We start from the raw sequence: 27,567 nt of genomic DNA, 5'->3' as shown, positions 1-27,567 counted from the left end.
TAGCTTGCTTGTGCATGACCAGAGAAACCAAAACACAAGTGCTGCAGAGGAACCTTTATTAAAGTTTAGAAATAGTCAAGCCTGGAACAAAGTACTGTCTAAGCAGTTACATCATTCATGTCTAAGCGGTTACATCATTCATGCACTATCTACTGCTCCCACGCCTCCATGTCACATTAAAATACACACAGTGCCGTTGATTACATTAATTGCTTTACTGTTACTTCGGCTGTTTCTGATCCCATCATTGATTCTTGAGCCAGATTCAGTAGCTTCCTTATTTATTTGTAAAAGATACTTGGAACCTATCCCACCATGCTGTAGCTTATGGAGAGGTTTGGCTGCGGTTTTCCCCTTCAATTCTAGTCCAGAGCAGACACTTCTGCCTTCATCTCTTCAATCAGTGGTGAGCAAAGGTACTGGCCGGTCGTCTGAATGGCCTCTCTTGCATCGCTCTCTGACAGGCTGTAGTAGGGCAGACAACAGGCAGCTAGTCCAGGGTTCCACAGGGGAAGTGGACAATAGGGTGGCAATGGGACTGAGTTACAAAGTTCAGGACAAAAAGTAAAATAAAACACCTGCCACTTTCCCCAGATTATTATCCTCAGCCTGATGGGGGTAGATTACCCCCAGAGTAGCTCCTGTTGCACAGGGCACAGTACAACCACAAAATGAGAGGCTGGTTCCCCCCAGCTCCAGCTCTGGGGTGCTGCCTGCCCCCCCACCAGCATGGGGAAGGAGACAGGGGAGGCTGCTACACAGCAACGTCTGTCTGCAGCGGCCCAAGCTCACTGTGGCCAGAGGCTGGTCTGCGGCAGCAGCCCCCGCCCATGGAGAGCTCGGATTCCCATGAACAGGGGCTGCTGCCACCCTGTGCTGCTGCCTTTGATACAGATGTAGCAGTGCGGAGTGGCAGGGGACTCCCCAGGAGAGAGGCCAGGAGCGCACTTGGCTGCCAGCCCCACCTCCAGAGACTATTCAGTTATACGATATCTAACATCCCTACAGTGCATGTGCTTAGATCTTGATAAGCACATCAAAATTATCCTGAAGAATTGCATAGAATTGACCTTGTGTTCCACCTATGGCATTGTCCCTGATACTCAGGCAAACGACCTCTCAAACATGTAGGCCGTGGCAGGCTGGCACTGGATAGAAACATTTGTGACAACAAAGACCTAACATAAGGGCCGCAGCAACAATAAAACACGTCAGGAGGAGCTGAGGAATGATGCAGGTTTGCTTTAGTTAAAATGTGTCTAAACTTTCCCTGGATCAGATCCTGAGCTGCTGTAAATCCACGGAGGTCAGTTGAGCTACTTTGAGCCACACAGCGGAAACTCCGTCCTTGTAGCTTTAGCATTAAAGGTCACTGGTGATAAGAGTGAGGTAGACCGATGTTCTGTGTACAGGTAAGGCTGCGATCCTGTGAATGTTTATCCATCATATTAGCCCTATTGAGATTCATGCACGCACCAAAACTATTGATAAGTATAAGCAGGATCAAGTCTCAACTCTGGGTCTTATGAGTGCCCTCTATAGAACCCAGTCATGAGCTGTGTCACCAACTGACATGTACACAGTCCAGTTCATTTTTTTCACTCTTATGTTATCTTTTAGGGTTGACCATTGCCTTTGAGGATTTAATAGAGATCCTATCACAGTTTACATGTATATCATTAGACCAAAGGAATTAGGATCAGTTATTCAATTGCATTATAATTAACCCCCGCTCTTTCAAACATCATAATTACCGCCTTTTGTATTTCTTGGCACAGAACTTGTGGGCTCAGCTGTGCTTTCCCCCTCTGGAGTTGAAGCTATTTACTAAAGGCCCTGAGCTGCAAAGCCTGTCAGAGTAAGATTTTCCTGCGTGACTTAAAGCCAGATTTCAAAGGTATTTAGGTGCCTAAAGATGCGGATAGGCACCCACTAAGATTTTGAGAAGTGGCTCAGCCTGATAGGTGCCTAAATGATCACTGAAATCAACAGCACTTAGGCATCTAAGATGCTTTCAGTATCACGGAGCTGCACAGGCACTTTTAAAATGCCCAAATAGCTTTGTACATCTGGGCCTATGTCATGTAGTCAATAGGACTTGTGCTTCTAAATCACACAGGCACTTTTGAAAGTCCCCTGCTAAACACAAGTACAGCTTTGCTCATGCTACTAGTTCCTTTGAAGCCAATGGAAGGAGAAGATGAGTGTAATAAAATGAGCTGTGTGAGCCTGGCTACCCTATTGGTAGAGCATTAGCCTTCACCTAAGGGTCCAGAGTTCAAGTCCCTGTTGAAGCAAACACTTTAGCCACTCAGGGCATGTCTGCACAGCAGGGCTAAAGCCCAATAAGCTACACAACTTGAGCTATGGCAATTTCATAGCTGAAGTTGAAATAGCTTATTTCGACTTTTGGCGCTGTCTACACAGCAGGAACTCTGAGAGCACTCTTCTTCCGACTTCCTTATTCGTAAAATGAGGGTTACAGGAGTCAGAATAAGCAGTCCTCCAATTCAACATTCTTTTGACATTATGTCAAAATAACTGCTTGTAGTGTAGACGTGGACTATGTTATTTTGGAATAATGACATATATGGTACATACCTATCATTCACAACGTGATGGTACAACCACATGAAGCAAAAGTCCTCGTAAGAGTTGCCATTCTCATGTCTTTTGGGTATCGCTGTGTGGGTTAATTCTTCAGAGCTGTCCATCTCAGTGCTGATTTGGAAGAGAAGGGGGAAGAACACTGTTAAAGCCACCCATGCCTCCTACTCTTGAGGAGTGTTTTCTCAAGCAAAAACTGGGCTGCTGTGAATCAGATGTTCTGATCTGATACCTGGAGTAAAGCCAGTTTGTGAAGGCTACACTGAATCTGATTACACAGTGAATTATGAGGTTTTTTTGGGAGGTAAAACCCATTTCAGATGAGTTGCATTGAATATATTTTGGAGTCTGTTATTTTTCACTCCAACTCATCTGATGAAGTGGTTGTTACCTTTACCCACAAAAGCTCTTGAGTCTAAATATCTATCTATAATATAGAAAGGAGAATGTTTGTATGTTTGTGCGCTAATAACTTGGACACTATAAGAGCTACCGCAACCAAATTTTCATGCAGGAGGTTTTAAGGTACTGTGGGAGGGACAAGATGAAAGACCGACGCCTCTCCCCGGGGCTGCACGGAGCTTGGCAGTGTGGGGAAAAGTGGCTTCCTGGGGGAAGTGGTGGGGATAGTCACTCACTAAGGCTGGCAGAGGGACAAGGAAGCAGAGGGCAGGCTCGGGCGCCGGCGGCAGGCGCACGACTCCCTTCTCCCTCACTCCCCTCAGGCTCCTCACCTCAGTTATATCAACTTTCCTGAGCAACGCCAGGTAACTCCAGCTAGTATATATATAGTTAGTCTCTGAGGGCATGTCAAGACTAGAAAATGATTTTGAAATAATAACTCCCAAAATAACTTTCAAAATAGCGCAGCCTCACTACAAGGGAGCCTCAAAATTAGTCCAAGGCAGGCTCCCTTAATGTGGATGTGCTACCTCGATGTAAAGCCCTAGGAAGCACTAGGGAGTAATTACTTTGAATGACTCTGGGGAGTAGTTATTTTGAAATAGCAGCAGTGGAGCGTCCACACTACCGCTATTTCAAAATAACTGTTTTGAAATAAGCGTTATTCCTCATAGAAAGCAAGAGTTATTATTTCAAAATAAGCAGCCCCTTATTTCGAAATAACAGGCTTGGTAGTGTGGACTTATTACAGTGTGACAGCCTGTTTCCTTCCATGGTTTTGAAGGATGTCCTGTTGTGTGGAATCACAGGGTTTCTTAAACCAGAGAAGTTTAATAAAGAAAATAGCTGTAACAACTGACACAAACAAGTTCCTGCACAGCTTGGGTCCCAGTTTTATCTCCCTTACTCAGGAAGGCGTGCGTGGAACACAGTATAGCACACAGAGACACTTAGTGGCTGGATAGTGGACTGCAAGTAGGCATAGCAGTTGAGAGGCTGTGTATTTCACAGGCTGGCACAGGTTGCCACCTCCTGCTAGGCTGCAGCCATGATATGTAGAAGCAGTGACTTCTGATGACATATCAGACTGACCTCACACATAATTCCCTTCCGGGGCATTGCTGGGAAGTGCTGCTTCTGCTTTTATTGCAGGGGTGACATAGGCGAAAGCACATGTGCCATTGAAAATTATCTTACTTTTCTAGGGCAAAAGTTTTTGGGCCTTTAATTAACTTGCTGCTGCTTTTCTGGGAGCCCACTTCTGTTCTAAGGAGAGGAAGCCAATGCAGCAAAGAGCAGTGCCGATAGATGCTTCCTCTCCAGCAGAAATCCACTTTGTTGCTCCTCTGAATAGGGAAAAATTGTGCTCTGATTTCCTGCCATGCTGCCGAGGGCAGTGTATGTATTAGCCAGCTGGAATAGGTTGAACTGGGGAGCATATCCAGCATTTCTCTCAGTGCATTGTTGTGTAGTGTGGCAGGATTCTGCCTCGTTCGTAGTATTGAAACAAGAGAAATCATTTTCTGTGATCATCTTCCCCTAACAGACGAGGACAGGCTATTGTTATATAGCTGAACCCTGCTTTGCTATTGACTGTATTGTTCTACTTCAGGTACTTATGAGGCTCTCCCCCACCCGCCAATTTCTGGGACATTTCAATATTCTATGGGAACACTGGGACAGGAGATTTAAAAACGTGACTGTCCCGGATGGTCAGTGTACTTATAGGTGCACTGTAGGGAACTTATAAGTACCAGACAGTGTCTCTAGATACATCTCATCTGGGGAACAGAAGTGACAGCAGACAGAGGCTGCTAGAGTTTTTTGGGTGGCTTATCTGTCCCCTGTAATATTCAGGACATATTTACATAAATATGAAATCAGAGACAAGGAAGTAAAATCCAGGACTATCCTAGCCTCATACAACACAACAGGAACAATAAGACAAGGAAACAGTGGCCTCACTCATGCAACATCTCAGAGACTGACCTCCTTAAGCGGTGTAGCTGTTAGCTCTGGAGAAGGATGCACAGTCATGGCTACAGTTACTACGTGGGTCAGTGGTCACAAAAGGGGGATGAGAAGAGAAGAAAAGATGGGGAAATAGCAGTGCCCAGAGAAAAGAACACCAAGAGGTGGTGTGATCTGTCCCTCAATGGCACTGCCAGTGGGAGTTCCTTCCCTTCCCATGGACCACATCTGGTCCAGGGAAGAGGATTACTTAGTGAAGAGATCAAGCCGGAGGCTTTGGAGTAGCTAAAAGGCACAGGGAAGTAAGGAAATAATACAAAATTCTCCTCTTTCCTTTCCTTTGAGATTCAGTACGTAGCGCAGGAAAGTCCTTAGTTTAGTGAACTTCTCTTTTGAGTCTAAGTCATTTTCAGCATGACCAATATAGCCAGAGACTTCCACCGGCTCCTCCAGTCCAGAGGATTCGGGGACACTAGTACACAAGAGTACAAATACACAAAGCCAAGGCTTATTCTTCAGTCTGCACATTACTTGCCTACTTAGAAAGATTTTCCTCCTTCACTTGCTGTCATACCAGTTCTGAGATACAATGCCCGGTTTGTCAGCTGGTGTATATTGGTGTACATTCCTCTGAAATCAGGTTTATATCACCTGAAGTGCTAACTTTTATTGGAGAATGGCTACATAGATATTTAGGGCTATTTGTTATAAGAGCCGCCTCTTTTCTTGAGGAAAGGGTTAGGACTGAATGAGGCCTTAATGTCTCCATCTAATTATTTGCTAGCACCCAGGGGGCCATGGTGGATTGTTTTGCACTAAGCACCTATAGGCCTTACTTAGATTGGAACCCACTGCACTGGGTATTGCATGGACACATATAAGCTGACTGACTTTGGGGGAGGTTGGGGAGCTCAAGCTTTGGCTGATAGAAAGGGACAGTCCCTGCCCCTACCCCATATAGCCCAAAACTTACATGAAAGGCAAAATAGGACAATGGAGAGGCTGCTGCACTGGAATGTAAGAGACCTGTGTTCTCTTCCCAGTTCTGCTATGTGATCCCGGGCAAGTGATTTCACTTGTCTCTGCCTGTTTTATTTTGACTGACAAATTCTCTCTTTCGATCTGTGAACATACAGTGGCCAGCAAAATAAGGTTGCTAGCCGCTCCTGTAAGACTAGTTACATTAAAAAAAAGCAATGTGAAAAGAATGGTGAGGTTGCAAAATCAAGCACTTAGGAAATGCCAGAGATAAGATTGCCTGTGCTCAGCTGTAGCCTTGGAATGGAGCATGCCCAGTGCAATCAAAATCTTCAGAAAATTTAGTAACCAGACTGAAAATGCTCAGCTATCACATATTTAGCACCTGGTTAGAGGCTCAAGTTTTGGCCACATTTGGGTTGATTTCCACAAGGACAACAAAAGGCACAATCCTGATACGAGGGTACCAGGTTTCCTCCCTGCCTCAAAATTCAACCTGAGGGGGATGCTAGGTTTCTCAGTGAGACTTTTTAATACAGGCAAAACAAAGTATTTTCCCCCTTATCTTGCTTTCTGAAGTAGCCAAACCATTTTGGCTGAAACCTTTCAGAAAATAGTCACCCTGAAGCAGATACCCAGCATAGAAAACTTCAGCATGAACGGGTCAAGCTTGGCAAGTTATAAGCAACACGAAGATACAGTCCTATGATGAGACATGTTGGGCAGCTTTCCTAGGCAATGCTACCAGCTTTGCATGTAATAACACGCAAGTGGGCAGGGTCATGTTGCAGAGAGGAGTTGACCCGCTTGCCCCTGTACATCAGACACAAGCAATCCAAGAAGGATCAGCAGTAGTAGTGAGTGAGGTAGAGAACGATACAGCGTTTGCTGTGGTGCCTGAGGGTTTCAGAAGTCCAGGCAGTACACACTACTCTCTCCCACTGGAGGAGGGGGGGGGATCTGTCACCCTGCATTTTGGCTGCCTGTTTTCTAGCTGTAAGATGACGCTTGTGACCAATTGAATTGCCAAGAAGTCACTTTCCTTTCCCGGTGTTTGTTTGTTACCTGCGCTTGTAGTCCACCAGAGACTTGATTAGTTTCTGAAATTGACTGTTTTCTCTCATCTTGCTGAGTTCGCTGGTGAACATGCCATCCGCGTGCCTCTGATACCTGCATTTCAGGAAAGAGAGAAAATGAATGTGCCTGCACTGAGGGGACTCTCTCTATTCCAAGGGATTTCGATTTCATCTCAGATTGCAGCACAGCTGGACCTTTCCTGCTAAGTATGGAATAAGACAGGCACCGTCTCCCAACACTGTTTATTGGGACTGACCCAAAGCTCAGACAAGCTGCATCTCTTGTTGTACAAATTCTACATTGAGGTACGTACCTGAAAAGGGACAGTTCTAGGTGGGCATATGGCTCACTCTAGAGGAGATATGATCATCCCCAGATGTTCAGATTTAGAAAGGATGGGCAATTTTTTTTTTTTTTTTAATAACAGGGCTGTTTCCTTACATGCAACTAGATGATGTTTTTGCTGTATCTCAGGGAAGCTAAATGCACATCATTTCCCCTTCTCCTTAACAATAGCTTTGAAAGATTGGCATCTGTTACACACCTTGGCTGTGTCTAGACTGGCAAGTTTTTCTGCAAAATCATCTGCTTTTGCAGAAAAACTTGCCAGCTATCTACATTGGCCGCTTGAATTTCCGCAAGAACACTGACGATCTCATGTAAGATCATCAGTGTTCTTGCGGAAATACTATGCTGCTCCTGTTCGGGCAAAAGCCCTCTTGTGCAAATCATTTGTGCAAGAGGGCCAGTGTAGACAGCACAGTACTGTTTTGCACAAAAAAGCCCCGATGGCTAAAATGGCGATCGGGGCTTTTTTGCGCAAAAGCGCGTCTAAATTGGCATGGACGCTTTTCCGCAAAAAGTGCTTTTGCGGAAAAGCGTCTGTGCCAATCTAGACTCTCTTTTCCAAAAATGCTTTTAACAGAAAACTTTTCTGTTAAAAGCATTTCTGGAAAATCATGCCAGTGCAGACGTAGCCCTCGGGCTGGATTGTCACTTTACCACCAGCCCTGGGTAAGTGGCTGTGAGCAGTTATGCTGGCTTAGGAGTGCACCAGGGAGGAATTGTAACTCCCAGACTTGCTCTATAGAGAGAGCAATTAGCTTCAGGATGACACTATTAGGCCTGGTCTACGCTAGAGCGGAGCTCTATACAACCTCAGCTACGTTAATTACAAAGCTGGAGTTGACGTATCTTAAGTCGCTGTCCACAAAGTGGGAGGTTGATGGGAGCAAATGCTCCCGTTGTCTTCCTGTACTTCTCATGAGGAGCAGGAGTACTGGTGCTGACGGGGGAGGTACCCGCTGAGTTCAATTTAGCAGGTCTTCACTGCTAAATCAAACCCCGGAAAATTGACCGCGGCAGTGTCAATCTTCCCTTCAGTGTCGCCATGGCCTTAGAGTAGTTTCCTTCCTTTGCTCCTTCACATCAGCTCAGCATAGGGGGCGAAGGTCAGAGCTAAGACTGCACCCATTCCCTCCTCTTTCCCACCCCCACCTGCACAGGAAAGGGATGACTGTCCCTACAGAAGCTGCTCTTCCACCGATTCTGTGTGCTGAAACGTGTGTCTCCTGCAGAGGGGTATGGGAGCACCATACCTTATTATTTGTACTGCAGTGATGTCTAGGAGCTCTAGTCCTGGAGCATGATCTCATTGTGCTAGGCACTGCCCAGGCAGGAAAAAATATATGGTCCCTGATCCAAGACACATTCCAGATAAGTGAACCTTCTGATTGACAGCCTTATCCCCCCAGGGTTTCCTATGCAGGCACATAGGGCGAGGGATGACTTGTAGCCCCTTAGTCTTATGTGCAATGAAGGGGAGATGGCAGCAGAGTCTCTCTGCTTTTTCCATTTGTTACCTTAGGCTTGTGAGTGTACAAGACACCACACCCCGGCGCAAGGGGAAGTCCTTATTCCAGCCTCCCTTCCCAGTGAGTTTGGAAGGAGTGATGGCTGAGAGAGCTCTGCGTGGCTGATGAATGAGCTGTTTAGAGTCGCGATTAGTTACACACAAGATGGGGTGTGCTCCTGAAGCACCAGGGCTGGAGTTTACTTCAGGCTGGCTCCCCTTTGGGCTGCTCTGGCTGCTAAAGATTTCACCTAGAGAATCTGAAGCTACCCTGCAGCAGCAGCTGGGATTCCCAGGCAGAAGGTGGCTTAGCTTCCTTAGTGTCGTTCACGCCTAGCCCTGCTCTTGCTGGAAGTAATGGGGCATTGGAGGACACTGCCAGTTAGAGCAGTCCTGGGACAGCTTTAGCCTTTAGAGTGGCTGAGCTGGCTGCCGGGTGCTGTGAAGATGCAGGGGTCCAAGGTGCACCTGAGGAGGATCTGGCCCGTGTTCTGGAAACAGGCTCCGGGCAGTCTGCTTGCTAGGATTTGCTTTCTAGCCCCAAGCTGTCCTCTCTTTGAGGCTTATGATCTTTTTACACTTTGGAGTTCAGAGGTCACAACAGCACCAAGCAGGGAAGAACGAGTATTTTTTACCTTTCATTGAGGCCCACGAGATATTTGACTAACTTCTGCACATAGGCATTTTCATTCATCTTGCTGAGTTCGCTGTTAAATACCCCGTCAGCATGTCTCCGAGCCCTGGGAATTTAGAAAAGAAAACCAAATGGGTGCAATGCCATCTTTTGGATGGGGTGGGTGTTTAAAACCATCCCTTTGGGAAAGGGGGAAAGCTGGGAGAATGGACTATTGATAATAATTGATAGAAATCATAATTACCCTGGAACAAAATGGGAGTGTTCCAAGTAGGGGTGAGGGTAAAAGGCAAATATTCAAAACATAAAAGAAGCAAATATCTACTACACATTTCAGAGAGTTTGTCTGTCTGTCTGTTTGTCCAAGTGCTCCTAATAAAAACTAAGAGGTAGGACCTCCAAATTCAGTCTACAGCTTCCTTTCATCATAACTTAAACAAAGTAAAGGTTTGGTTGCACCAGGAAAATGGGATGCCCTTGGAATGGGATGGTGTCTCATAAAACTATACAAAAAAGAGACAGACTCACCAGACAGGTGAAAGGGGCTGGCTGGGGGTGTGTCCACCTCTGGGAATTCCCCCACCCCCAGGTGCCATTTAGGGAGGGTGGGAGCTTCAGCCTCCCCTAATTCATGCAGGGACATTGGTTGCTCTTTCCTCTTCATCAGTGAGCAAGGAGAAAGTGCACAGTTTGCTGAATTCCTAACTCTGGCTGTGGAATGCAGGGGGCTGATGAACCTGGACCTGCCTCAGCCAGGGGAAATGTACATCTCCCCTGGCTGTGCCCTTTGGAGCTGCATACTGAACCCCTCATCTCCATCTCCATCCCCGAGCAATGATTTAAATGCAGCATGTACATTCTAATTTTATTTACCAAAAAACAAAAATTAATTGAGTTAAGGAACACCAAGCAAAACCAGATACACCTTCTAAAATACTAATTGGAAAGTAAAAATGCCTTGTATTTCTTTTTAGAAGGTTTATAAGAGCTTGCTCATCACCATGTGTGATGGAATACACTCCTGTGTTCTTATCTTACACACTAATGTAATAATCCTTCCACAAAGTATGCCTGGTAAGGTAATGTTTGAAAACTCATAATTTGCTGGCCAGTATTGTCCTGCAGAAATGTGTTTGGCAGTATTGTATGTGAAGTTATATTATTACCCCATAATGTTGCTGTTAGCACATGTTCCAAACACCACAGCACTGTCCAGGCAGAAGTCTGGTCTGCGCTAAACAAAGGAATGTGTGCTTGCCTGAATTAGCATTAATGTAGTAAATAGAGTCATCAAGGAGGGAGGGAAAACAAAGGAAGTTCAAAGGAGTGATTAAAAACCAGCAGGGGATATAGACTGTTTGTGCTTTGGGTGTAATGTTTTTCAAGAGGGGGAGTGAAACTACTAAAGGGAGGGACAAACACTCTGGCTACGTCTACACTGGCCCCTTTTCCGGAAGGGGCATGTAAATTTCACCTATCGTAGTAGGGAAATCCGCGGGGGATTTAAATATCCCCCGCGGCATTTAAATAAAAATGTCCGCCGCTTTTTTCCGGCTTTTAAAAAAGCCGGAAAAGAGCGTCTACACTGGCCCCGATCCTCCGGAAAAAGCGCCCTTTTCCGGAGGCTCTTATTCCTACTTCGAAGTAGGAATAAGAGCCTCCGGAAAAGGGCGCTTTTTCCGGAGGATCGGGGCCAGTGTAGACGCTCTTTTCCGGCTTTTTTAAAAGCCGGAAAAAAGCGGCGGACATTTTTATTTAAATGCCGCGGGGGATATTTAAATCCCCCGCGGATTTCCCTACTACGATAGGTGAAATTTACATGCCCCTTCCGGAAAAGGGGCCAGTGTAGACGAGCCCTCTAAGTCTAAGGCTTCCTGTGTGATGTTGAGCAGGTCATTTAACCTTGCCGAGGATGTTGTGAAGACCAGGACTTTAACAGGGTTTAAAAAGAGCTAGATAGATTCATGGAGGTTAGGTCCATCAGTGGCTATTAGCTAGGATGGGTAGGAGTGGTGTCCCTAGCCTCTGTTTGTCTGGAAATGGATGACAGGAGGGATCCCGTGATGATTAGCTGTTGTGTTCACTCCCTCTGGGGCATCTGGCATTGGCCACTGCTGGCAGACAGGATACTGGGCTAGATGGACCTTTGGTCTGACTCAGTATGGCCCTTCTTATGTTCATTTCTGTGTGTGGTGTTGTTCCCCATCTGTAAAATTGGGAAGATACTGCCCTATCTCTGAGAAATACAACAAAGACTCTGAGGTGGTTGGGCAATAAGGTACAAATAAGTACTTTAGAGAAATGGGATTTGCAAGATTGGGCTAGAGTGTCTTTTTGGAGCAGGGATCTCATGCCCCAGTAAGGTACCTAGCATGCTTTGGCATTGTGTAAATCAGGTCATGATACTTGGTATTGCTAATAACTTTTTAAAAACAAAACAAAGGTGACATCTCACTTAAATGGATGTTTCACTGCGAAGAAATGTCCAGTGTGCACTTATTATCACTCCTCAGGGTGTGTAGGGGGTCTAGTTCAGTGAAGTCACACTGATTTACCCTGGCTAAGGGCATGGCGCTATCCATGTTTTGTAAACAGTTAAGTGGACTAAATTAAGCACTCTTAGCATGCATACAGGGGAACTAATGCAGAATAGCTATTGTGCTTTAAATTAATACCCCTAGCTATTTTGTACTAATTTCCCCATGAATTTGCTATGTTGACATGCCCTAATTTAGTTACACTGAAGCAAATTTGCATGTAGGCGCATAAATTGGTTGAAGAATGGGTCATTTCAATTTAGCTTATTCTGTTCTTACTGCCATAATAAGTGTGTTTGCACAAACACTTCCACTGGTTTAATCAAATCAATTTAAAACCCAAACACACAGTTGTAACTTCTGTATATAGACAAGACCTAGCTGGTAGACCTTTAGAACAGAAAATCCTAGAAAGAAGAAGTGGGATGTGTAGTGGGGTGGCTGTCCTCCTCTGGGCTGAAGGGGTTAAAGTAGGCTGAAGAAAGCACGTACAGAGTCCTAGCCAATGAGGAAAGGGCTCCTAGGGGACCCAATCAGAGTATAGCTTGTGGGGGCAGTCCTGTTTATAAGGTGCTGCTCAGCAGAGCACTGAGTTGTGTCCTGGCCAGGGAGGATGCAGGACCAATTCCCTGAGAGAAAGCACCTTGGATAGAGCAGTGCTGAGCAGACTCAGGGGAGCTAGAGAGAGAGGGGAGCTTGGTACAGGGTCCAAGGAGGTATAAGGGTGACAGGGGAAGTGGCCCAGGGAATAAGAGGCAGTATAAGGGAGTGAAGGAGGGCAGGAGAAGGCTGCTGCCAGCAGGTCCCTGGACCAAGACCCAGAGTAATGGGCAGGCCTTGGTCCTCTCTTCCCTCTTTTCACCGCATGTAGTCACCACAAGAGTGTGGCCTATACTGGCTTCAGCTTCTCCCTGTGTGAGGGGCTAGATGTTGGCTGCAGTTGGCTATGGTGGCAAGTGCAAGATGGAGGACTGCTGATACCCCTGAAAGGGGGCAAGAGACTGGACTAGAGGGCATTACTGGAGGGAAGTGTCCTGAAGAGGTCCTGGGAGCGATGTGGGTCCACAGCTAGAATGCAGAAAGGGTGCAGAGTGATGATTCAGTGAAATTCCGGCCAGCAGGGGGCACCCTGCTGAGGACTGAGCTAATTCCCAGTGTGTCCAGTAGGAGGCGCCACAACGCTGTGTCTCAACCCAGTTACGGGATGGAATCTCCAAAAGACTCACCTCTCCAGAAGAGGAAGCGTGGCTGAGAGCTGAGACAGGACAACCACAGAAATAACTAGCTGCCAGAGCCCAGTCCGCAGGGAAGCCATGATGTCTCCTGAAATGAAGCATGAATTGAACGACCTTGTTATTTTGTTTGGAACAATTTACCGGTAGCATAGCATCAGCTATTGCTGTATTGCTACACTAATAACACCGTCGCAATCAAATAAGGAAGCTCTTGCCAACAGAGAGCATTCTGAGAAATGTAAAAGATGAGCACACCTAAATAATTTGTCCAGCCGGTATGTTACAAGCTATTCATTCTACATCCCCCAGTGAAATCCCAGTTCTGGTGTCTTGATGTTGTGTTTCAGAGCAATAAAGAACAAATAGACTGGTAATAAATCTGTGGTATCACACAGTGGAGCAAACCTCGCTCTGCTGTATCTCAATCTAAATCAAAACTCCAGGGATGGATTTAGCCGTATATTTAGGAATAAAAAGACTAGAAACAATAATGAAAACAACCTCAACACCACCACGATTGAACACATTCAGCTGCCATAGGAAATCCAACTCTAATACTTCAAACTGTCAGGCAAAAAAGTCTATAACTCTATAATTCATCCACACCAGATAGGGGCTTGCCAATACTTCGAGCCACGTACAAGCCATCAAGTAAACCCTAGAAAGGAGTGCATAGCCAATCCGAATATTTGTACCTTCATAGAAACTCTTCAGGCAGATGTTGATATGTATTTAAATTTTTAACCTCTCCCTGAAAGATGGCCACCTGCAGTTGAAGCATGAGATGTGGATGGACACTAAGGTGTAACTATAGCCTGTAGAAGACAAATCCCTCAGAGCAGGCAAGCTTGTGAGAAAGCAGTGGGAGGAAGTGACGCATGTTCCATCAGCACTGAGGAGAATGGAGGTATGTCTATACTGCAGAATTTTTCCGAAAAAACTTCACTTATGTCCACACTGAATCATGTTCTTTTGAAAAAAAAAAACCCCCGAAAGAACAGAGGGTTTTTTCCAACATTGGTAAACCTCTTTCTAAGAGGAAGAAGCCTTTTTCCGGAAGAGCTCTTTTGGAAAAAGGCATGAGTGGATGGGGAAGAGGGAGTTCTTTCGCAAGAAAAGGAAAAAGCACAGGTGCCCTGGTGGCCTCTCTGTCCATAGTAATCACAGCTTAAATGTGACATAGCGTCCATTCGTGTGGCCGCTATCTTTCTAAAAAAGCAGATGACTTTTGCTCTGTAGACGCTCTCTTTCGGAAGTAGTTTTTCTGGAAGATCTCTTCTGGAAATGCTTCCTCTGAAAGAAGCCGGCAGTCTAGACATAGCCTGGAGTGGGAGGAGGTGGATAGTGACAGCGAGTGCATGCTACATGAGAGGTTCCTTTCAGTGAGCACTGTCTAGGATGGCTAGAAATATACTTGCCTCCCTGTTGCCCAGAATCCCACAGAAAGAATCTCAACTTCACTGAATTCCAATTAGAAGGCTCAGCCCTGTAGCAGCAGACACCCAACCAGCTCCTTTCTAAAGTCTATCACATCAGCACAAATTACCCTTCTGCACTCTCACAGATAGGATTGTGACTCATATATGAGCAGCTATGGCCCATTTCCCCTAGAGTGCTTATTTTCTGCAGCTTGTTTCTCCAGGTGGCCTCAGCTTGAGCTGTACTTGTGAAATCACCTGTATTACATAATAGCTTTATGGGACTTACACGTCTAAGAACGGTGATGCATATTTTTATATGCCAGCAGATGGCACACTTTGGCTACGTCTACATTGGCCCCTTCTCCGGAAGAGGCATGTTAATTTCCAGCTTCAGAATAGGGAAATCCGCGGGGGATTTAAATATCCCCCGCAGGATTTAAATAAACATGGCCGCCGCTTTTTTTCCGGCTTGGGGAAAAGCCGGAAAAAAGCGTCTAGACTGGCGCGATCCTCCGGAATAAAGCCCTTTTCCGGAGGATCTCTTATTCCTACCTGATCCTAAATTTCCATATAACACAAACAATTTTCTGAAAGTAGGAATAAGAGATCCTCCGGAAAAGGGCTTTATTCCAGAGGATCGCGTCAGTCTAGACGCTTTTTTCCGGCTTTTCCCCAAGCCGGAAAAAAAGCGGCGGCCATGTTTATTTAAATCCCGCGGGGGATATTTAAATCCCCCACGGATTTCCCTATTCTGAAGCTGGAAATTAACATGCCTCTTCCGGAGAAGGGGCCAATGTAGACGTAGCCTTTCTGTTAACTCTCTCAGGGTATGTCTACACTACCCCGCTAGTTCGAACTAGCGGGGTAATGTATGCATACCGCACTTGCTAATGAAGCCCGGGATTTGAATTTCCCGGGCTTCCTTAGCATAAGCGGGGAGCCGCCATTTTTAAATCCCCGCTGCTTCGAACCCCGTGCAGCGCGGCTACACGGGGCTCAAACTAGGTAGTTCGGACTAGGTTCCTATTCCGAACTACCGTTACTCCTCGTGAAATGAGGTGTACCGGTAGTTCGGAATAGGCACCCTAGTCCGAACTACCTAGTTCGAGCCCCGTGTAGCCGCGCTGCACGGGGTTCGAAGCAGCGGGGATTTAAAAATGGCGGCTCCCCGCTTATGCTAATGAAGCCCGGGAAATTCAAATCCCGGGCTTCATTAGCAAGTGCGGTATGCATACATTACCCCGCTAGTTCGAACTAGCGGGGCAGTGTAGACATACCCTCTCAGTTATGTGGGTCTTTCACACAGATTCAATGAAACATTCCTCAGTCTCTTTCTGCAGCTTATTCTAAAACCTTACAAAAGAGGAAGTAGACACATGCACTCATTTAGACCTTATGTGGTGATTAGAAAGGGGGGATGGTCAAGTTCTTAGGGCTTGGGAAACCTGGAGTCAAGTCCCTGCTCCACTACTTATTTCCTGTTGTGAACCTGGGCAAATTACTTTGCCTCTCTGTGTCACTGTTCCCATCTAGAAAATGCAAACAGTACTTCTCTACCCCTCATAGTTATGCTGAGGAAAAATAAAGATTGTGATGTGCTCAGGTATTGTGCTATTGGAGACCCTATGAATCCTTTTAGATAGATACGTTAAACCACTATCCAGATCAAAGATTCTATGATTTTTGCTTGCAAAGAAATAGATCCTAAATTTCCATATAGCACAAACAATTTTCTCCCTAATGTCTTGGTTTAAACCCCTCAGTGCATATCTGTGGGTGTGCAAGCTAATCGGAGAATACTTCTATAGAATTCAGGGTCTTCGTGCTTTGCTGCTCAGAGCAGAATATCCCCAGGCAGCCTGAAAGAAAATACTTCTACCTATGTTACTTAGGGAAGAATCCAGTTTGCCAGGAGAGCAGTGAGGAGAACCGAAGTTCCTTTTCACAAAGGATTTTGAAATTTGGCTTTGTTCTGAATCAGAATGAAAACCAAGCTTTTTTGAAATTGTTTCTGAAGGAAACTAATTCAAATTTTTTTAAAAATTAAAAACAAAAAAAGTCATTTAAAACTCAAAATACTATTCTGAAAATATGGAATGGGACATTGTTGGAACTTCCCCCCCATTTTTCTTTTGCAACAAAATTCCAGCAAAATCAACCTAGTTTTCAGTTTCAACAGAGCTACATATTGACAGTCTGACAGACTATGGTTCCCATGCAATTCCTCTGAGCAGCTCACTGTCCAAGAAGAGAGAGAAGAGAACCAAGGGAAACAAGAACAATGGACAATTTGCATGCAATGTTATAGGCCAACTAACTAGATTCAACATAAGCAGCACAGTGTGTGGAGAGGGGAGGGGCCTTGCAGCTGACTTCTGGGAGGTTGGACTTTGCACAGGAAGCCCCATGGAAGAAGGCACAGAGGTGGCTGTCTCTTTGCATGCGTAACTGATATACAAATCCTGTTACTAGGGATGTAAGCAATGTATAAAACTATTAACTGTGCATCTGAACAAAAGTCTATCAGTTACACGGGGTAGCCACAGGGCTGCTGGCTGCCAGCTTCCTGGCTTGTGGGGCTGCTGGCTGCCAGCCTTGCAGGGCTGCTGGCCCCGGCCCATGCCATGGTGGGCCTGGCCAGGTTGGAGCAGCCATCTGCCCATAATGCAGAGCTGGGAGGGGAGCTGCTCCTGCTGGGCCAGGCACCAGTTATTGGTAATCATCACCTGCTAAGGTGATGATTCAGCCCTCTCTAAAACCCTGGCTTTTGGCATTTGACTCACTTCCTTGCTCTGGCCCTGCTATGTGAAGAATTGTCATTTACCTTAAAGGTCCTGGTAGACTAACAAAACATGTAGATGGTATCATGAGCTTTCGGGGGCACAGCCCACTTCTGTACAGATTAACTCAGCTACCCCATGAAGCTTCTGTCATTGACCTATCATTCATTTTTAACAGCTGACCCATTATACTCTTACTGTAACCGGGGGAATAAAAGGCACAAGCTAGCCTTTTATGGATAACCGTATTCTACATTGCAAAAAGAGAGAAACCACTGAGATTCATGAGAAATGTGCCCCTCTGCCCAGTTTATCTCCCATTCAGCATCATTAACAAATGTCAGCAGAGACATTCAGTACTTACCGTACACTATGTTCACGCAGGACTTCTTCACTCACTCACACCCGCGATGTGCCGTGAATCCCTCCTTGCCTGCGTCCCCTATAAATATTCAACCCTTATCAGATGCCCTAAATTAGGTAAAGCTGGAAATGAGAGTAACATTTATTAATGGCACGTATATCCTGGCGGAAATGTATTTTTAATTGCACTGTAAACCCAAGCAGGTAGCTACCATGGTTCAATTGACCATTTTGCCAGTGTATGTTGGTTCCTGTTTCATGCATATAATAAAACTAATTTGTCAGGCAAACATCCCTGGACTGATACAGATGATATCAGTAATGACTAATTAATTGAGAATGTCACCCACGTGACCTCTCCTAGCTTTAATTGCCTGCTTGATGGGAATTTACTACATTTCCCCCCCTTTTGGTTTGGGGTTTGTTTGCAAATAACAGAGAGAATACACACAAGAAATGCTCTTGATAGCTGGATGTATATGAGTAATTTGCATGCAGTAATTTTTGAGATTTCTCATCTGAACAGTGGGTGAGGTTCTGGAACATCCTCCCAGTAGGAGCTGTGGAGACAAACAACCTAATCATTTCGGTGAGGTTTTTTTTTTAATTTCCTTCCTCTGCGATATCAGGGATGGCCACAGGTGGAAGTGAGATATTGAATGAGGATAGCTGGGGGCTCTGTGGTGGCACTGAGCATTCTCATCCTGTTGTGCTGGGCTGGCTGCTTCTTGCTCACCTGTGCAGGGTCCACTCTGAACTGACGGCCATGGGTGGGGCTGGGAAAGAACCCCCAGCTCAGACTGGCAAAGACTGAGGGGAGGAGATGGGAGGGTCATCCTTCTCTGCAGCATAGGGGAGGGTCACTTATCAGTGTAAAAGGGTATTTCTCACTTCCTAATTGCCCTGCCATGGTATCCCTCCTACCTGCCTCTGTTACATTATAGCAGGGCAACTCAACACAGGGCTCATGGGGCCTGCGGCCCGTTTGTTTGCGGCCGGCGGTGCAGTTTGGGTTTACGTGGGGTTCAACACACGACCTGCAGGTGGGATCCTTTGAACATGGCCTCCACTGGGAATACGCTCCACAACAGCGAGCCAATATAATGGTCTTCTGTTGATACGCATTTTAATAGTTAAATTCCTGGACTGTCATTGCTCATTAAAAGTGCTGCCATATGGGTGGAAATGGGGTAAATATTACATGTTATTAGTATCAGCAGAACTGACTTAAATGGGGCCTGTGTGTTGTGTAGTCTTGCCTTAATTTTTGTACTCATGCCCGTCAGTGTGAAAGAAGCTATTTGCATGTATTTGCATATATATTTGCATGTATATGCAACCACACTTCAGTTACAGTCCTGTGCATGTGCTGTGACTATCATTGTGGGCCCCTGGTGGGCTGTAATACTTTGGTCTAATTTTAACTGGTGAGTTTAGTGTGCACGTGTTGGTGGTGTTGGCAGCCTGTGATAGGGATGTTAAGTGTGTAATTTGTTAATCAGGACAAAATTTTGGTCTGCTACCAAATTAATCAATAAGGGTTAGTACTGCAAGCCCTCAGTCCCAACTCACGCCAGAAACTACCCCTGCTGTGGTTCTGCACTAAGAGTATTTTAGAAGCTGGTGGGCAGGCAGTCTGGCTCAGTCCTGGCTTGCACCGGGTCCTGGGGGCTACTCCCGCTGCGGCTCTGCGAGGAAAGTATTTTAGGAGCTGGCAGATAGGCAGCCTGGCTCAGTCCTGGCTCATGCTGGGACCCAGGAGATACCCCCGCTGCAGCTCTGCACTGAGCCAGGCTGCCAGCCAGCCCGCTAAAATATTTACCAGCAGAGCCATGGCAGGGACGGAGGAGGTGAGCTGCATTTAGCCGGTAGAATTAATCAATAAGCATCCACTTAATCGTTTAACCAGCTACACTATTGCATCCCTAGTCTGTGATACACAGGAGGTCGGACTAGATGACCGAGCAATCCCTTCTGGCCTTAAACTCAGACTCATTTTAGGGCAGACCCTGATGGGTCTGCAGTAGGAACAATCCTAGCTTTGGAATAGCAGGGTGGCTCTTGCTAAGAGTGAGGCTGCCTGCACACAAGGCTGGTAACCAACTTTGCTGAACCCTGGGCTGCGTGTGTGTGTGGGAGCTAAACTCCAGGCCCCCTGGTAGGGCAGGGTCTCAGGCATAAGGGGTGAGGTTATGGGCAGCCCACCCTCAGCACTGCCCAGACCCTCCCTCAGCCAGCCCTCAGCACTGCCCGGGCTGTGCTGTGCAGCGCTTCTGTGGTGACTGAAAGGGCCCAGGGCTCAGGCTGCCACTACTGCTGTGGTAACAGTGGCAATGGCCCAGAGCCCTGGGACCTGTTAAATCACTAGGCCTCAGGTCCCCTTTGCCCCCCTCCCCATCAGTGGTCCTGCCTGGACAGAACTGGGAAGAGTCATTTCCTGCACTAACAGAGTTAGCTGCAGCTCAGCTGTGGCCTGCCTAGTTAGAATTATGCGGGTTGTCGTACAGACCTAATCAAAATGCAAGGACACCCGTGGAAAGACTCCCATTGACTTCAGTGGCCTTTGGATCAGGCTAGGTTCAGTCAGTGTTCTGAAAAGGCTGGACAGAGAGGAAAGATAGGATTATGTCCCCCCCGCCCCCCCCTTTTTTTTTTTTTTTGCATCTTTATGACACATACGGTAGCTTGAAATGATCTTTCATTTAGAAAAAGATGACTCTTCTAGCCTTGCACCACTGAGATTTGAGGAATATCAAGTCTTGTCTTCCTTGTTGTTGTTTTTTTCCTGCCCATCCTGGCTAATAGCCATTGATGGTCCTAACCTCCATGAATCTATCTAGCTCTTTTTTGAACCCTGTTAAAGTTCTAGCCTTCACAGCATCCTCTGGCAAGGAGTTCCACAGGTTGATTGTGCTGAGTGAAGGAGCAGAGGATTGAAGAGGTGGAAGGACCTTGAATTTTCACAATGGGCTCTTTTATCCTGACTGTTTGGCATACATTAGAGTTAAACAAGTATTAAGAAAAACAAGCAGATAACAGAGCTATAAATAATCTGACAGAGGGCCAGAATGGGACTGTGAGGTGCAGCCCTAAACAAGGAATGGGGTGTAAATTTCACCACTTTAGGAGGAGACCCTGGAGACATTTTGACTCATACACCCCTCTTAGGCATGTGAGCTGAATTATGAATGTACAAAAGAAGAGGAAAGAAGCTTTCAGGCTTAGGTAGCTTAAAAAGGACCCAAGCAATTTCCCCCTGTTCCAGGGCCTCCTTTAATAGTCCTGAATTTCACACCAGGTTTGAAGGAGCTAGATTAGTGTATACAAAGCCCTTTGAATCACTCAGATGAAAGGAAAAGATTCATCATAATGATGATTAATTAAATGGCCCCATGATGGCAGCAGAGAGTGAGTAATAGGAGAGAACTTTTGGATGCTTGAAGGCTGACTGCCTTTGAGAACTTAGGGTAATGGGATTTACTTACCTTCCAACTAAAAATACTTCTTCCCTTCTTACCAGCACCAAATGAAAGGGCTGTGGAGAGCGAGAGACTGCCCAGTGTTCTTTCAGCATCAGTGGATGCACAGGAAGTCTTTAAATAGAGGGGTTTTCTCTCCTTTAAAAGTTCCCTTCTTGTAGGAAGCTCTTTTTCAGGCCTGCCAATGGGGAGAAAGGAGACAGTTGCTTTAGGTAGAGCTCGGTGATTCAAAAAGGCCCAGCTCTCCCAGCTGCCTCCTTTCGGGGCCAGAGGAGTCTCCAGAAGGCATCCTAGAAGATGTCCAAAACCCATGGAATACTGCAGTGCCTCCAGTGGCCACTATTCTTATTTGTAATATGGATGTACCACTCCCAACTTGCAGTGTTCCATGCTGTGGGGAGAGTTCTGACTCCACTAGACTGTAATAACCAGTGGGGTTTTCAGTGGCACCTTCAGATCCCAACCTAAATAAGGCTCCCCTTGTTCAGGTGCTGTACAAATATTTAATAAGTCACGCTCCCTGTCCAAAGAATTTACAATCGGACTAGAAAAGGAAAAGGGAGGATTGTTGTTTCCATTTTACAGAGGGGAACCGAGGCACAGAGAGATTAAGTGACTTGGCTAAGGAGACACAAGGAATGTGGCAGAGGCTGGAAATGCATCCCTTCTTCCCCCTCCTGAACACCAGTTCCGTGCTGCAACCAAAAGATCTTTCTTCTTCTCATGAATATTTGGTACAAAGATTTATGCAGCAAAAAAGTACAGGTGAATAACTGAATGACTGTAGGATGCGATTAGACAGAAGGATTTGTGCACAGTGCAATGGAAACACGAATAAAACAAATCCCCAAATCAAAAGCTTACTGACAAGAAATGATATCCTACTCCAAAGTAATGCCCAGTCCTGCTCACATGGAAATCAGTGACCAAATTTGCATGAAGCAGGGGTTTAAAAGATGGGAGAATGTACCAATCTAAGCCATGGCCAAATCCTTAGCCAACGTAAGTGGATGTAGTCAATGGAACTTGACCGATTTCACCCAGTTGCGGATCTTGCCCAATGTCTTCTCCTCACATGAGAAAGCTTTCGAACTTGGAGTGGATATCCCCAGGGAAGCACACAGTTTGATTAATTCTTTGCTGTGATCACCATAATCTGAGCCAAAATCACTATACAGACATTAGAGTGAAAAGCTTCCTCTCGTTTACTTTAAGAATGACAAAGGAAATGAAAATTATAGGCCTGCCTGATTTCTGCTCTTCAAATACCCAATGTGCGCATTAAGAAGCATGAAATCTGCAATCTGTGGACAGGGCTGCATTGATACTTCCTTGATGACTGTCATGCATATCTACAATCCACTTATCAGGGTCCAACCAGCCTCATGTCTGCCCTAAGTTAGCCTCTGTCTGGAAAAAGGATGAACATGATTAGTTTGGAGATTTCACATGGGATAACTTTCCTTTTTTCCAAAGACCAGGATAAAAAGTTTTGTGTCTTTTCTTTAGTGGAAGCTGGTGCTCGCTGAAACTGACAATGAACCAACCACTGCCACTGCCAAAAGGAGCTTGTCAACACTCGCCGAAGAAAACAAAGATTATTTTTTCATCTTGCCAATGTATTTTTTCAAATTGAACACAAACATAGAGGAGATTTGGTAGCCGCAGATATTGAGCGTGTGACCCACATGCAGTGGAACGAAGTCTGGAGATAGATATAGTGCATGTTAATCTGATTAAATAAAACCTGTCCAGTCTCAGATGAAAAGTGGACTGTAATTGCTTTGTCTGCCTCTCAGTCTGAGACCCTAGAAAGAATAACTGAGGCTATTGCAGAGTATCCAGGGCAGTATATCACAAGCCTTTATTATCAATTTATGGAGTAGCGCTCAGTACTACATGGGTTTTTGTTTAAAGTCACTAGGATGGTGTTACACAGAGGAAAGTAATTTATGGATTGAAAAATCTAAGGACTTGTCTACACTGACAAGTTTTGTTGAGGCAAAGTGAGTTTTGTCAACAAAACTACATGAGAATTCACTTTGCCACAAGACGTTTGTTGCAAAAAATGGCCATTTTCATCAACAAAAACTTCCAGTTCCATGAGGGACTCTTGTCTTTTCCCCTCCTTGTGTTGTCAACAAACATGCAGCGTAGATACTTTGTCATTTTTTCGCTGATTCTGGCCTCCAGGAAGTGGCCCACGATTCCCAAGCGGCTGCTCTGATCAGTCAGAATTCAGGATATGTCAATTCTGCGAGTAAAAACCCCACAGGCCTGGGACATCTAACTTGGGCCTGTGGGGCTGGGGCCACGAGGCAAAAAATTTCCGTGTAGATGTTTGGGCTCCTTGGCTTGCAGATCTGGCTGTGAAACCTCTCCCCTCATTGGAGCCTGGCTCCAGCCCAAAGCCAAACATGGACACTCCAATTTTAGCTCCACAGCCCAAGCTCTGCGAGCCTGAGGCAGCTGACCCTGGTCAGTCACAGTGGTGCAGTCTTTTAATGCAGCTTCGACATATCCTTAGACATTGACTGAAGCGCCTCTGTCTCAGAATCCTTAGCATGGAGTGATTAAAGGACACAACGTGAGTTAAATCCCTGGACGTGGGTGACCTGAGGTTAGGTGTCTATGACTTTCAGTAAGCCCTTTCATTGATGTCAGCAGTTATGCTCCTGTAAAACAAGCGTAACTCCAGGTGCTAGTGTAACGTATGTCACAATTGCAGCCTTCCCTGACTTTCACCATTCTGTCAGCAGCCTGCAGTCTCATTAGCTAATTAGAGGCCTGTAATTAATCTGACTGTGGGGACACAGCATCATACCAGTATGACACACTCAAATCATTGCATGCAGAAGCACTGGGATGTGGAGGAACAGGTGATGCAATATGATTATGGTGCTATTCCCAGAAAGAAAATAAAGTTTATAATGGGCTTCTGTGGTGCCAGGCAGCACAACGCAGCAGCAGGCCAACAATACAAAGCTGCAAGGGCCTGATCCAGAGCCCCTTGAAGTCAGTGAAAAGACCTTCTTGATTTCAGTCAGCTTTGGATCAGGCCTTAAGTGAAAGATGAATTGTCCTGTGTTAGCTACAAGAAAGGTAGAACAGCAGATAGCTTTGCACAGTCTCCTCTGGCATCCTACCTTTGCTGGGATCACTGACCGTTTGAGCACATATGCCAAATCAGTGAGAGAGCTGATGTAATCTTCATTATTTAAATCCCATTAATGTGAGTGGGAAGCTAATATAGAATCATAGAACACTAGAACTGGAAGGGACCTTGAGAGGTCATCAAGTCCAGTCCCTTGCCTTCTTGTCAGGACCAAGCATCATCTAGATCATTCCTGATAAATGTCTATCCAACCTGCTCTTAAATATCTCTAGTGATGGAGATTCCATAACCTCCCGAGGCTATTCATCCCAGTGTTTAACCACCCTGACAGTTAGGAAGTTTTTCCTAATGTCCAACCTAAACCTCCCTCCCTGCAATTTAAACCCATTGCTTCTTGTCCTGTCTTCAGAGGCCAAGGAGAACAATTTTTCTCTCTCCTTCTTGTAACACTCTTTTAGATACCTGAAAACCGCTGCCATGTCTCCTCTCAGTCTTCTCTTTTCTAAATTAAACAAGCCCAATTCTTTCAGTCTTCCCTCATAGGTCATATGGCTACAAATGTTCAGAATGCTGAAGCTTGAGCCAAGCAAAGAACAGCTTTGTTTGCATGAGGAAAAGGTAGTGGAGAGGAACAGGAGGCTGGATCAGACTGAGCATAATGAAAGATTTCTTTGTACTTCTGTAATGAACAGCAAACTGGCTGCTTTTGGCAGAGAATAAGCCTGTCTAATGATCAGAGACATGGGGCTGGGAGTCAGGAGAGGATAGGTTCTTTTTGACATCTCTGACACTGGCATGTTAAAAGCAATGAGGAGTCCTGTGGCACCTTATAGACTAACAGATTTATTGGAACATAAGCTTTCATGGGCAAAGACCCACTTCGTCATGATATGCATCTGATGAAGTGGGTCCTTGCCCACGAAAGCTTATGTTCCAAGGAATCTGTTAGTCTATCAGGTGCCACAGGACTCCTTGTCACTTTTGCAGATTCAGACTAACACGGCTACCTCTCTGATACTTAATGGGCATGTTATGTGACCTTGGGCATGTCACTTTGCCCATGTGCCTCAGTTTCACCATCTATAGAGATGGAGTTGATGATGATAATTCTTCACAAGATTTTAAGTTTTACATGTAGCATCTTCCCCAGAGACTATTTAGTGCCCCTCAGAAGAAAGGGTCCCTCACGGTTCATTACCCATTGCCTCCTCCCTGTTAGCATTGCCTTGCAGTGTCAGCTTGCAGAGGGAAGGCTAAGCTCCTTAACCCAGCTATAAGAGGGTTGAGCATTCAGGCTTTGCCTACCATAGGAAATTTTACTAAGCAAATGCCTGTGGGTCCCTAGAGGTAGCTCCAGTAGCTCCAAGGTATTTTATCATTATGTCAATTAAAATTGCTAACGGTGTTAAAATAGATCCAGCTGCAGGAACCTTGCCTACATTCAATCTCCCATAGGTGCTGTTAGGAATTCTTTGGTAGAGTTTCCTAGTGTAGTCAGGACTGAAGAGACTAAGTGCAGGAAGGGGCTAAACAGTTAGGCTGCGTCTAGACTGGCATGATTTTGCGGAAATACTTTTAACGGAAAAGTTTTTCCGTTAAAAGTATTTCCACAAAAATGCATCTAGATTGGCACGGATGCTTTTGCGTAAAAAGTGCTTTTGTGCAAGAGCATCCCTGGCCAGTCTAGACGCGATTTTGCGCAAGAAAGCCCCGATTGCCATTTTAGCCATCGGGGCTTTTTTGCACAAAACAGTTCTTTCCTGTCTACACTGGCCCTCTTGAGCAAGTATTCTCGTGCAAGAGGGCTTTTTCCCGAGCGGGAGCGTGAATGTATTTGCGCAAGAAGCACTGATTTTGTACATTACAAAGTCAGTGCTCTTGCGCAAATTAAAGCAACTAGTGTAGACAGCTGGCAAGTGTTTGCACAAAAGCGGCTGCTTTTGCACAAAATCTTGCAAGTCTAGACGGACCCTTAGGGTACAGCTAGACTACAAGTTTTTGTCTGAAAAAGGTACGCAAAATGCGCTCCACATTTTGCGTACTGTTTTCCAATTCTTTTGTCAGAAGAGGCTTTTCCGATATATAGCCTGTCTAGACTAGGCCAGATGCAAGGAAAAAACCCACTTTCGAAAGCCCCCTTCTTCCTCGTAGAATGAGGAATACAGCGGCTTCCGAAAGAGCTCATTTGCTCTTCCACAAAAGAGAGTGGAAGAGCAAACGTGTTCCCTGGACCTGTAAAAAACTTTTCGGGATACCTCTGGTATCCCCAAAAAAACCCCCGCAGTCTAGCTGTACCCTTAGGCAGTTATTCCAAGAGGGTTAGGAGAAGGGCAGAGAAATGCCATTTATGAAACAAAGCAGCTGAAGAGAGAAGATGGTGAAGAGTGATTATTTTAAAAAAAGGTCAGGAGCCCTTGCCCGTGGTCTGAATCATGTATGGAGAGACTCCCAGAACTGACTTCAGAGGATGTTAGATCGTGCTCATGGAAGGCTGGTTAAATGACCAGTAGTGGCTTAATGGGATGTTCAGCCCTGAAAATAGCCTGCCCCCTGAAAAGCCCCGATGCAAAAAGGAGGGTGATACCCAGCGCTGATTCACATGCAGAACTGTGCATCCGAGAGATCAGCTTGATGCGTTATGAGGCATCTGCTGCCCACATTGAGACTTGGCTGCCAGACCTCACTTTTCTGCACCATTTCTTGCCTTGGGCAAGAAGGGCGGCATGTCCATCAGTCAAGATGTTCAAGGCTGCAACCCATTGACCTCTTATGCAAATTGACAGAAACCCGAGGAGTCATAGGGGATAGGCAGTAGCCTCCCCAGGAATTGAAATTAGGGGGGGTGTTCGAATTTACAAGGGGGGGGTGAGACTGTGAGGGTGAAGGTGGGCTGTATGGCACCATAGTTCACAAAACTGGGGGGTGTTGGGGAAATTCAGGGGGGTATTCAGGGTGTAGGGAAATCCCTGGGTATAGGGATCCCCTGGGTTCTCCAAAATGATACCAAGTAAGATCTGTAATGAAAGCCTGTGTCACATTGGTCATGTTTAAAAGTCTCAGGGGGTGGCCATGTCAGACTGTAACTTTAAAAACAACAAGTAGTCCTGTGGCACCTT

At 45.7% G+C, this 27,567-nt stretch overlaps 2 protein-coding genes across 3 annotated transcripts in view; one reads left to right on the top strand and one right to left on the bottom strand.

Annotated features, from left to right (window-relative positions):
• Window positions 1-27,567, top strand: part of DRD4 (dopamine receptor D4) — a 107,919-nt gene that overhangs the window by 14,313 nt on the left and 66,039 nt on the right. The gene's annotated exons all lie outside the window — the stretch shown is intronic.
• SCT (secretin) lies at window positions 106-17,912 on the bottom strand. Its single transcript, XM_025185556.2, has 6 exons — window positions 17,859-17,912; window positions 13,285-13,381; window positions 9,523-9,627; window positions 7,024-7,128; window positions 2,602-2,721; window positions 106-465 (listed from the first exon to the last, which is right to left on the bottom strand). The coding sequence occupies exons 2-6, from the start codon at window positions 13,371-13,373 to the stop codon at window positions 363-365; spliced, it is 522 nt and encodes a 173-aa protein (XP_025041341.2). The 5' UTR covers window positions 13,374-13,381; window positions 17,859-17,912; the 3' UTR covers window positions 106-362.

The sequence above is a fragment of the Pelodiscus sinensis genome, chromosome 4, assembly GCF_049634645.1.
Source record: "Pelodiscus sinensis isolate JC-2024 chromosome 4, ASM4963464v1, whole genome shotgun sequence".
NCBI lineage: Eukaryota > Metazoa > Chordata > Testudines > Trionychidae > Pelodiscus > Pelodiscus sinensis.
This window is presented reverse-complemented; position numbering and strand designations above follow the sequence as displayed.